The sequence below is a fragment of the Sciurus carolinensis genome, chromosome 1 (genome assembly GCF_902686445.1).
Source record: "Sciurus carolinensis chromosome 1, mSciCar1.2, whole genome shotgun sequence".
NCBI lineage: Eukaryota > Metazoa > Chordata > Mammalia > Rodentia > Sciuridae > Sciurus > Sciurus carolinensis.
The window spans coordinates 123,465,498-123,477,996 of NC_062213.1; the positions used below are offsets into that span (position 1 = coordinate 123,465,498).

Here is a 12,499-nt window from a genome sequence, read left to right on the forward strand (position 1 = left end):
ATAGGTAAGTAGAGATCTTTTGAGCAGTAGAATTATATGATATGAGTTATGCCTTAAAAAATTAACATGATAGTATGAGGGTTGGTTAATTTGGTTGATGAGAAAATGAAAGCACTTAGTAGATAATAAATTTAAAACAGAATAATGGCATTGGAAATGGAGATGAGAGAATGAATTTGGCTATTTGAATGAAACGGACATAATTAAAGGCCAAGTGAGAATGAGTCCATTTTTAGATGGCAGAGTTTAGATTTGTTGAGTTGTGGCAGGGTCTAATCCCTTGGACATATTCTACTTGAATATAACTTTTTATGACATGCTGAGTATAATATGAAAGGAAGTTTATAGTTTGGTCCATTAGTCCTCATTTAAACTTGGCAGTGTGGCTCAATAGAGTTAGTTATCTTAAGAATCCTGTCTGCCACTTTTCTCTGTCTGATCTTGGGCAAATTATTTAGCCACACAGATCCTTAGCAGTCTTGGCTTACTGTACAATGTCCATAATAATACCTTTAACAAGGAATCATTGTGCATCTTACATAGAGTAAATTGTGTGCCTTGGTAAAAAAGAGTGCTCAATATGTGTTAATTATTGATCTTACCATACTTTATTTGTCTTATTCAACCTCATTCTCCCAAGAACACAACTGGAATTTTCTGTGACTATGTGATGATGTATCACAACAGATTGAATGCAGAAGGAGGTATGAGAATCCTGCCTTCCATTAAAGCAGGAATTAAAGAGATGTGCAAAAATTTAAACAATGATACTGTCAAATAAAAATTACAGGGGCTGTTGTTTGGGGATAGATTCCTTCACAGACCAGGTTAAAACTCAAAATGGAGTCACTCATGCTAAAGTTTATGTCACCAAACTGAAACTAATCTGCTTAAATGACCTTCAGAGAAATCAGGATTAGAGAGATAGCAGCCAAATTTCTCAATAGGGCAGTTTCAATTGGCATGATGATGAAATTCCCTCTGCTTTAATACTTAAACAAAAAGGTAACCTGAAGTAACATGATGTTAACCTATCAGTTATTTTCCTGTTGGTCTGTCTCCCTGTCCCAGGATTATAAGGAAAATAGCTCTGGAATGACCTATCTGTATTTTGTTTTAGCTTTTGCCTTTTTTCCCCCAACTCTGTCTATAAAAAAAAAAAAAAAAAAAAAAAAAAACCCAGATTTGCTGGGATCATTGGAACACTTATTCTATTTTATGGAATGAAGTGTTGCCCAATTCTAGAATCAAGAATAAAGTCAATTAAGATTTCTACGGTAAATTGTCATTTTGTCCTTTGACCATACTCTTTTCACTAAATTTTTATTTTAAAAAAAATCATAAAAGTAATAGCAAATGTATTATGTTAACATATAATAAATTTATTATAATCAGTTAAACATGAATTTATGAATAAATATTTGTTTTAATTTTTAATAAAAAATATTGATAAATATCATTCACAGAAACAAAAATCTCTTTGGGCCTACAGATTACAAGTTGTGAAGAGCTTCTGAAATCAAAAGGTTTGCAAACTGCTGATTGAGAGGTGTTGTGAGTGGGATCCAGTAGGGAAGATTCCACATCTTGGAGCATAACTCTGAACATTTTAATAAATTTTGTTTCCTTTGTGACAACTGAGGAGTAGCTGATGAAGAAAGTCTGGTAGAGATGAACTTCTGGGAGGGAGTGATAAGTGGAAATGACAGCTGAGGAGTTGGAGGGAAATGATAGGCCTGGAAGGGTGGTTTTCAAGAGAGCTAGTCTCTCCAATTAGTTCACTCCACTGTATGTTTGATTCTGCTCTCCAGGAGTACTTTAGGATGTAAGATTATGACAATGCATTCTAAGAATTATTGTTTTATAGACTTATACTTTTGGCGTTCAAAGTGTCCAATGGGGACTATTTCTAGAAAGAGTCTAATTTTAACTTCAGAAAGTTATGTCAGCAATTGAGGCTTTGAATTAAAGGACTGAAGATCAGCTGACCATTTAAACCTATTCATGTTCCAAGCAATTTTAGAATAGAAAACCAGCTTCAGATCATCCTTACTTAAAACCTCTTTTTAAAAACCTATATATAGAGGGGCTTTTGTTAATTGTGATCAGTTTTTATAGAGAAAGATTGAACCAATGATAAATGTTCTTTCAACTCTTTTCTCTCTTTCAAAAACGAGTTTAGTGAATTTACTAGAGCTGATTAATAACCAGTGATCACAGGTCATGGTATGGGTCATAATCTATTTTTCCAGTCTGTATGTGTTAGTCATGGTCTGAAGTGGAGTGTTTCATATTTCAGATACATTGTCTTTTCCTACTCCTGAAATTTATATTTTGCAAAAGAATATTGTGAAACGTAAAGAAGGAAAAGCAAATAAAACTCTTAGATTTCAGGGTATACCTTGAAAAATAAAAATTCTTTTGCATAGTATCATTCATGCAACCTGACCCTTGTAAGCTTTTTGTAGTTAGTTGAATTAGTTTGTGGAGATAGTGTGGGCAGATAAAATGATATTCCAATTTAACTGGGCACCCTATTAATTGCCTCATCTAGGCTAATGCAGGTACCTTCGATATGTCTTTACTTAGAATTGTATATAAAATGTAGCGATTTTTCAAATATTTTTTTAATTTGAATACAAAAATATAATTTTGTCAGTTGAAACAATTACTAGTCAGGAAAAAGTATTTCTTTATGTAAAACAGAAGGCTTAATTTTCAGAAACAGAGTCCTAGGTCCTAAAACCAGTACTGTGCTGGTCTTGCAAATCAAGTTCTGCAGCTTCCCTTGGCAGATGTTCCCTCCTGTTACGGGCAAACTGGCTCCACCCAGCTGCTGAAATGTGATACAAGTTGTAACAAAACCGGAAGTTGGTTAGGCTGCCTTCCCTACTCAAAGTAAGTGACTCCCGTTTTCTCAGTCAAAGCTCTGTGCAAACTGCTGAAAAACTGAAGCTAACTGGGCGACAGAGGTGAGAGCAGGCTCCTGTGCTGATGCGGGCCGTCAGGAGGCAGGGTGGATGCTTTACTCGCAAACTGTCTTCTGGAGTTTGTACTCACCCAGTGAGTGTTCGCTAACGAGTTAAGTTAATAATATGCCCGGTGACTTTGTCGAAAGAGTTTCAATCCCAAGAAAAAGATAGTTATTTGTAAAGATGTGTCTGGATTCTGAAAAATTTCACTTTATTCCTGCACCATTTTTAAAAAATTCGAACTGTGGGAACTCCCCTTTATATTTAAACCTAATGACAAGGTTACCCATGTGAAGGTTACTTTAGAGCCTTGTCCCTTTCCTCCCCTCAGTATGCTAAGTAAGGTCAAAGGAGGACTGTGAACTTGTAAATGTGTTGTCTGCATTATTTCTTAACAAAACCAAGCTTTTCAGTTCAGCTATTTTCCTTTCCTCTGAATTAAAAAAAAAAAAAAAAAAAAGTGGGAACGTTCTAGCATTGTACTTGGATAGTACAGAAATGTGGGAAGCTCAAATTTGGTCGTTTGGCTTATTGATAACAAAGCTGGAATTTTTAAAGAGGAGTCTAACTAGTCACTTAGTAAGCCAATTTGTTGATTTATTTGGTTGGTGGTGCCTTCTTTTCTGTATCTCTCCATTTACTTAATGCCAGTGTCTCTTGAAATTCAATTTAAAAAAGCATTGTAGGAGTAGTTTTCACCAAAGTTATCTGCTAGTGAGAATGAAAGGAGATTTATGAGTAGGATACCTTGGCTGTCACCCAGAAGTGTATCATAAGACGAATCACCAATTATGGTAGAAAAACATGATATTTTTAAAAATTAGCTATTACCAAAGCTTATGGAGTTTCCAAGAAAAGAGCAGATGGATCAGGTTGGCAGAATTAAGCAAGATTCCAATGAAGGAAAGCGATTTTAATGGAAGACCTTATTTACAGTGGCCATTATCCTAATGTTTCACGTTATTTTATGTGTCCCACACAAAAGCTCTTGTTATTGGTGGCATTGTCCCTAACAAGTGGGAAGACTCAGCGAGTTAAGTAATTTGCACAGTGTCATTATAGTGGTGACTGCTGGGTGACATTCAGTAAATAAACCGATTCAAACCCCTGTCGATTAGATTTCAAAGTCCATACTGTCACTGAGTCATAGGACATAGTAGTTAATGGCATTGTAAATGAATGTTCAAGGGGGCAGGATAGAGGTTTTGTTTATTAAAACAAAAAAAGGCAAACAGAAATAGTAAAAGCAACAAAGGATGTATGAAATGGAAAAAAAGATATTAAAATTTAACTAAAATCAGTTTAATGTATTTCATATGTCCTTTATGTAATGTATACTTTTTTAGTGTTTTTTTTTTTTTTTAATTCTAGAATACTACATGCTTTAAAATATATTTTATACATTATATAAAGGGTATTTAAGAGAGGAAGTCCACTCACTTCCCATTCTGAAAACTCCTGAGGGGTAACCACTGGAGAACAGTTAGAGGCATGGTGTGAAGGGTTTTTTTTTTTTTTTTTTTTTTTTCCCTTTTCTTCTTTTAAGTAATATATATTTTGGCATGCTCCATATCATTTTGCAATTTTCTGACTTTCGTTTCTCAGTGAGGCATGAACTTGCTTCCACTTAAACACATACAGAATCATGTTTTAGGATTTTTGTGAAATGAATGAATACTTGCCAAACACTTCAAAAATATGTTCACCTCCTAGAAAGAAGTTAATAATTATTAGCTATTATCTTGGTCATTGTCTACTCTATTGAATTCTTTTTAATAGATATAAGGATTCTAAAGTTTGGATACAGAACAGTTTATTTTTGTAATCATTTAGATTATATTAAATTTTTGGTATTACAAATAATCTTTGCATAATTATGTGGGTTTTTCTGTAGCATAATTTCTAGAAGTGAAATTCCTAGATCAGAGGTTAAATATATTTTTAGTTTAGTAGGATACTGTCAGTTTTCCTCCAAAAACTGTTGTGGTAATTTACCCTCTTCACTGTATACAGGAACACTACTTTCTTCATATTCTTGCTTATATTAAATTTTATCTGTCTTGCATTTTACATGAAACAATGGGGAGTGTACATTTTAAAACATAGTTTAAACATGGTGTATGGAGTTTTTTGTCTTTTGTCTCATACTATTATGCAACAATCACTTGTAAAAAAAAATTAAAATAATTTCATTGATTACAAAACTATTCTTTTGAAACTATGGAATACTGTGTATCTAATAAAAATAATGAAATTGACATTGCCAGAGATGATGACTAATAATTATTAACTGCTTTCTAGTAGCTAGGAATATTTTTTTCCATACAAAAGTATATGTACATACATTTTTACATGAGTAGGAGTTTGATAGATGGAAAAATGGAGATCTCAGAAAGCAGAGCATGAGTGAAAAAAAGCAGTTTTTTTTTGTTGTTGTTGTTGGTGCTGGGGATTGAAAAAAAAACAGTTTAAGTTGGGTTTAGGGGTGCTTGCCTTAATCCCAGTAACTCCAGTGGCTGAGGCAGGAGTGAGACCATAAATAACTTAGTGAGACGCTATCTCAAAATAAAAAATAAAAGGGGCTGGGGATGTGGCTTAGTGGTTAAGCACTCCTGGGTTCAATCCCTGGTACCAAAAAAAAGCAGCTTATTCTAGATATACTACATGGTATATTGTTATATCATAACAAAATCTTCAAAATTTGAATCAGATTCAGAAGAACAAAATTAGAATGGAGATACAGACATGGGGTGACTGAATGAGAATGTTTTGTTAATCTGGGTGACAGGTGAGGTGGGCATTGTGCTTGGAGGTGGTGACAGAATGAACAACAGTGGACTAATGTACTGGAGGAAGGAAATGCAAAATAGAAGGAAGGTGCAAAAGGAGTAGGAAGGGGCACAGAAGGGTAGAGGCAGAATCTGCAAGACTTGTGTGGAATCCTGGGTCCAAAAGAATCATTGGAATCCAATCTTGAGATTTTAGGGTTTTGAACGTTGCTGATTAGAAATAATATTGACAGACCACTGTCACATTGGATAGTCAGGTACAAGAACTAGAGTAGAGGAAAAGTTGATGAGTTTCATTTCAGACAAATTGAGCCCAATTGTCATCCAAACAGAAACACACACGCACACACACACACACACACACAGAAATTCACACATAGTTGGATATTTGAATCAAAGTATTGTGGCTATGGGGTGGGGGCAACTGAAAGATTTATGAAAGGTTATCCTAGAGGAGATAATCAAGGCCATGGAAGTGAGGAGCCTGCAGAGATAGGGAAGCAGAAAGATGGGAAGTGGGAAGTCTTGGGGACAGATAGCTTCATGTAAATGGCAGACAGAGGTACCGCATTTAAGCTTTTTCCAGTAATTGTTTTTAACATTTGACCTTGTTTCAGGTTAGATTGTCCTTCACCTTCCTTAAAAGTCCATTTTCACTTTTTTCTTTTTAACCTCTGGTTCTCTTATTCCCATTCAAGTCATGCTTATTCTGAATTCCCTTTCTTCCACATGCTTTATTTACTGACCATGTCCACATTAATGGTCTGATCTGAAGCTGTGGATAAGTTTAGTGGTTAAAACCTCAGAAACTAGGCCAGAGACCATATTTTTCACCTTTCATTTGCTGTAATTTTGGCAAGTGCCTAAATCAGTGTCTTGTTTCACATAGTGGGATAATAAGACCCCTCCAGCCTCCTTGGTTATTGTGAAGAATGCATATAAAGTCATTCACATAGGGTCTGATTTTTTTTTTTAATTTATTTTTTTATATAGTATTGGGGACTGAAGCCAGAGCCTCACAAATGCTAGGGAAGTGCTTTACATTGAGCTGCATCCCCAGTCCTTAACCGTTAGTAATTGTTACCACTTCAACTACTATTTTCTCTTATATCTCTAAATTACTCTAATGAATTGCAATTTTTTTCTGTTCTGTTCCTTTGTAATCTTAGGCACGTTTTAAAAGTAACCTCTGTGATCTTCTTCCATGTCAGTAAAACAAAACAAAACAAAACAAAAAAACAAAGAAAACTTTGTATGTTTCTTCCAAGGGTTAGAGTTCATGTAAAGCATTATCTGTGATGAACAGAATAGACCTGGCATTCAAAAAATGGTTATATCATTAAGTTACAGATTAATGGTATTTGTTTTATCTATTAGTTTTGTGTCTTTAGAGAAGGGACTATCACTTGGCACCTAAGGACACCTTGCTTTGAGGACAGGATTATTGTGAGAATCATATGGAATGATCCAGACAGAACATCCTATTGCATATGATATTGTTTCCAATCATTTTTCCATAAAATGAATAAAGAAAATGGGAAAATTACTTGTTGATGATGCTGTGGTTTGGGAAACTGATTAAATGGTGGAGTTTCAAGTTGCTTTTTTTTTTCTAGCATTTTTTCTTACCTTCCCTTTACTTTGTCTTGCTTTCACTCAAACTCTGACATCTTTTTCAGAAGTCTTTCCAATCATCTTAAATTATTAGATCTGACAGATCTCAAATTGGTATTCAATGTGGCATTTTTATGCTCTTTGTTTTTTAGAGCTTTCTCTGAAAATGTCATAACTCCAATTGTTAATTTAAAAAAATCATTTTTCTCTGTGCTTTCTGCTGTGAAAATGGAGTCTAAAACATTTTTATCTGGGCAAGTGGAAATACTTGACCTATTTTTCAATTTCCCTATAATTTGAGATTCAGCTATCAAAGTCAATTTAATTCTTGATGTGGAAGTTTTCTCAGAAAGTGAGGTTTCCAGAAGGAAGAGAAGCAAGTTTTCTGAAATATTTTACAAGACTTGAACAAATTAAATGGAGATTCAAGAAATATGTGCAATCTCAGTTGTCTAATTAAAATAGTGTTCAGAAGAAATTAGCACATACTGGTGATATGGAAAGTTAATAGTGATAACAAATAATGGCAGTTACCATTTATTGGCATTATTATTAGTAGTATTATTTTAGACATTGAACTAGTCATTTTTATATCCATTCTTTTTGGATTTTAGTTCTATGTAAGGCATCTCTACATTGCTACTCAGATTATAAAGTAGACTCAACATTCTGAATTAGGTAGGGCTATTTAGATTTCAACATTTGTGTTGCAATATGCCTGCCATTCACATTGTTCATTGTGAAATTTGGGTTTTTGCTGAACCTGCTCACTTTCTTCTCTCTCCAAGTAGGAAACAATGATATAGACGTTGAACAAGGATGTAGCTGTTTATTTAGGTTCCAATTCTAAAAGTATGTGTGACTTGAGGTACATCCTCAACTCTAATATGGAAGATAAGATCTGCTTATTGTAAAGATTACATCAGGTGTAACTGCCATATTCTCACCAAATGTTTGTTTCTTTTCCTCTTTCTCTATGTACTCTTCCCTTTTTGTCTAGGGTAAAACTATAATCCTATTTTTAAAATTTTTTTCTTTTTAGATATACATGACAGTTGAGTGCATTTTGACACATACATGCATGAAGTGTAAGCTTATTCTGACTAGAATCCCATTCCTGTCATTTACATAATGTGGAGTTTCACTGGTGGTATATTCGTATATGAACATAGGGAAGTTATGTCCAATTCATTCTACTGTCTTTTTTCCTATCCCTTCTCCCTTCCTTTCATTCCTCTTTGTTTAATCCAATGAACTTCCCTCCCCCCATATCAGAGAGAACATTCAACCTTTGGTTTTTGGGGACTGTCTTAGTTCACTTAGTATGATAGTTTCCAGCTCCATCCGTTTACCGACAAATGCCATCATTTCATTTTTCTTTAAGGCTGAGTAATATTCTGTTGTGTATATATACCACATTTTCTTTATCCATTCATCTCTTGAAAGATGAATGAAACCTAAGTTGGGTCCATAGATTAGCTATTTATGAATTGAGCTGCTATAAACCTTGATGTGACTGTATCACTGTACTATGCTGATTTTAAGTCCTTTGAGTATATACTAAGGAGTTGGATAGCTGGGTCAAATGGTGGTTCCATTCCAGATTTTCTGAGGAATCTCCATATGATTTATAGTGAAATATTTTGGTCACTGTTACATTTTTGCAGCTCATTCTTTATAAGTACCCACCCATCAGTCACCACTCTGAGTGCTTGCCACACTTATCTTGGGTGAAGAAGAGGGGGTGTTACTGGGCTGAATTCCCACAATTTTTAGTCTGCATGTAAACTTTTGAACTCCTTTAATTTATTCATTTAAAATGATGACTAATAATAAGAGCTAGAATTTGAATGTAATTGAATGTAATTTAAATGACTTGATTAGTTATTCGCTAACTTAATTATCTGACATGGATTTTTTTTTTTTTTTTTTTTTTTTAATCAGAGATTGAACCTAGTAGCATTAACCACTGAGCCTCATCCCCAGTCCTTTTTATGTTTTATTTTGAGGCAGGGTCTTGCTAAGTTGCTGAGGACCTTGCTAAATTTCTAAGACCGACTTTGAACTTGCAATCCTTCTGCCTTAGCCTCCCTACCTGCTGGGATTGCAGGCATGTACCACATGCCTGGCTGGAATTTTTTAATTAAAAAAAAATTTTTAAAGTTTTTCAGTGCTAGGGATTAAAAAGAGTGCTTCACACATATTAGAAAAGTGCTCTAACCACTTGGCAACACCTCCAGCACTAACATGGTTGTAAAATACATGTTTTTCCCCATTTTATCTTATTCTTTTATGTGCTTGGGGTCACATAATAAAAATATACTTCATGAGCAATTAATTAAAAAGAATAGAAAAACACTTTAGTTAACAACTCCTCCTTTAATAACTTTCTTAGATCTAAACATTTTCAATTGGATTCTTCTTTTTTATTTTAGTTTTACTTTGTTGTAATAAATATATTATCCTGATTAATATCACTTGCCCCTGTGGACCAAGATCACGTTTACATCTAAGTATAGGAGTTTTGTATTTATAGTATTAAAAACTTGTTTTGAGGAATTATCCTTATGTGAGATGTTTGTAAAACATGTTATGAGTAGTCATTATATCCTTTTATTAAGTGCCTTTTAAACAAGAAAGAAAACTGTAAAATCTCATCAGGTTTGGGAATATTTCACATAATTAAGATAACCTGTATTTTAATCTTTTAAATTATAGATCTGTCCTTGTCCTGGATTGAAAAGATATGTCATAAGATATGCAGTAGAATGTGAATATTAATGATTTTTAAAAATTCCACCTAAATTCCCATGCTTGAAGGGTAATCTCATAATATAGTTTCTTATCAACATTCCATAATTTTAGCATGAATGTTTCTGTGCATGACTTCTATTCCTTTTCCTATTATAATTATCTTGTTGTTGATGCAGTTTGGCTAATAAATTTTAAAAGTTGCTCCTTAAACCATTAACTGGAAAACCATCATTAGCTATTGTTAAGAAAATAGAACTTGACCTGGAACAGTCAGCATTTGACAAAGAACAAAGCAGTTGATATTGTCCCCTTCCTCCTTTGTTGTTTTGGTATTTTCTTAATGAATGCCCATGGCCTTGTTTCACACACTCGCCTTTCCCATCTTGAACTTCTTATTCAAATTATTTCCAGTATGCTTTTCTGATTTACTTTCAAATTGTAACATTTCAGAATTGAGGTTGGTTTTCAATTCTCCTAGTTTGCGTGCTATATTTTGCAAACGATAAACAGACTTAGATTTAGTGACTGACTTGGTTGATGTTATTCATCTGCTTAGTGCACAGCAGAGACTAGACATCAAGTCTGGTTTCCACTTCCATAGAAGATCAGTGCCAAATAAATACTCGCTAAACTGAACTAACTCTTCCCATTGTGCCATTCTTAAGATAAATGGTACATGACTGCATTTAATCTCTATAATAACTTGGCCAAGATTGCGTGGTTTGAACTGACTGTGATCTTCTCCTGTGCATATTTCTTGGTCCTAATATCAGATCCAACTCTAACAGCAGATCTTTCTTTGACAAAAGGACTCAGAAGCCAAGATTTTCACTGAAAACTCTCCTAATACTCTGCTTTTTAGTAGTTATTTTCTCAAATATTCTGTTTCCTATAATAAACAACCATTTTGTTTTATTTATTTATTTATTTTGGTATCAAGGATTGAACCCAGGGGTTCTTAACCCCTGAACCATACCCCAAGCCCTTTTTATTTTTGATTTTGAAACAGGGTCTCACTGAGTTGCATAGGATCTTACTTAGTTGCTGAGCCTGGCCTCGAATTTGTAATACTGCGGCCTCAGCCTCTGAAGCCTCTGGAGCCTCTGAGATTTACAGGCATTGCCAGCACACCTGGCTAGTAATCAGCCACTTAAAAAGTTATTCTTCTAAATCTACAGATAAATATTGTGCTTTTCTTCTGGTAAAGATTTTTTTGTTTGTTTGTTTGTTTTTCTGAATCTCTTGACTGGTTCATCTGTTCCTTTGCTTATCTTTAAACAAGAAGAATTCTATTTAGCTTTTTTTCTTTTTTTCAGTGCTGAAGATGGAACTCAGGGGCACTTGACCACTGAGTCACATTCCCAGCTCTATTTTGTATTTTATTTAGAGACAAAGTCTCACTGAGTTGCTTATCACCTCTCTTTTGCTGAGGCTGGCTTTGAATTTGCAATCTTCCTGCCTCAACCTCCCAAGCTGCTGGGTTTACAGGCATGTACCATGGCACCTGGCTTCTATTTAGCTTTGATGTTAGATAAAAGATAGAGGTATACACCCTATGCTGTCTACTTGGTAGCTCCTAATACAGGATGCAAAATTGGTTAATGTGTGTAGTTCCCCAGCACAGTTTCTGGGATTTAGAAGGAATTCCTGTACTTTAATTTTGATCCAATGAAGAGTTTGTTTACAAAATGATATATGCATTCCATGCTACAAATTCCCCTCTAACACTACCTTTGCTGCATTCTACAAATTTTAATAAGTTGTATTTTTAATTTTCATTTAGTTCAAAGTATTTTTAATTTATTTTGGAGATTTCTGTGACCCTATGTTATTTAGAAGTATGTTGTTTAATTTCCAAGTATTGGGGATTTTTCCATCTGTTATTTTTGTTGTTGTTATTGGTTTCTAGTTTAATTCCATTTATGATCTGAGAGCAGACATTTTGTCATTTCTAACCTGAGAACCAGGAGTACTGATATCCCACAGCAGAAAAAGATGGATATCCCAACTCAAGAAAAAAGAGGGAATTCACCCTTCTTCCTTTGTTCTATTTGATTTGATAATGCCCACCCACACTGGTGAGGAGATCTTCATTATTTAGTCTGAAATGTTGATCTCTTCCAGAAACATCCTCACATACTTCAAACTAATGTTTTATCAGCTATCATGGCATCCCTAGCCTAGTCAAGTTGACACATAAACTAGCTGTCAAATATGCCACATACACCTTTTTTTTTTTTTTTTTTTCTAAATCGCTCTTGGTGTTTTCTAAGGTTTCTGGATCTGTTATTTGGTGTCTGGTATTAATTTTGGGGAAATTATCAGTCATTATGGTCTCAAATATTTCTCAGATTTTTTTCTTTTCTTTGG

General features: G+C 34.3%; 1 protein-coding gene across 6 annotated transcripts in view; it reads left to right on the forward strand.

Annotated features, from left to right (window-relative positions):
• The window catches only part of Frrs1 (ferric chelate reductase 1), an 86,513-nt gene that overhangs the window by 14,356 nt on the left and 59,658 nt on the right, over positions 1–12,499 (forward strand). For 2 of the 6 annotated variants that reach the window (XM_047567156.1, XM_047567147.1), the window contains exon 1: positions 2,928–3,063. The exons of 2 other annotated variants lie outside the window; for them this stretch is intronic. In XM_047567156.1, coding sequence (XP_047423112.1) covers positions 2,995–3,063 — 69 coding nt within the window. In that variant the 5' untranslated portion in view covers positions 2,928–2,994. 2 more of the 6 variants (XM_047567177.1, XM_047567161.1) reach the window with 2 other exon arrangements.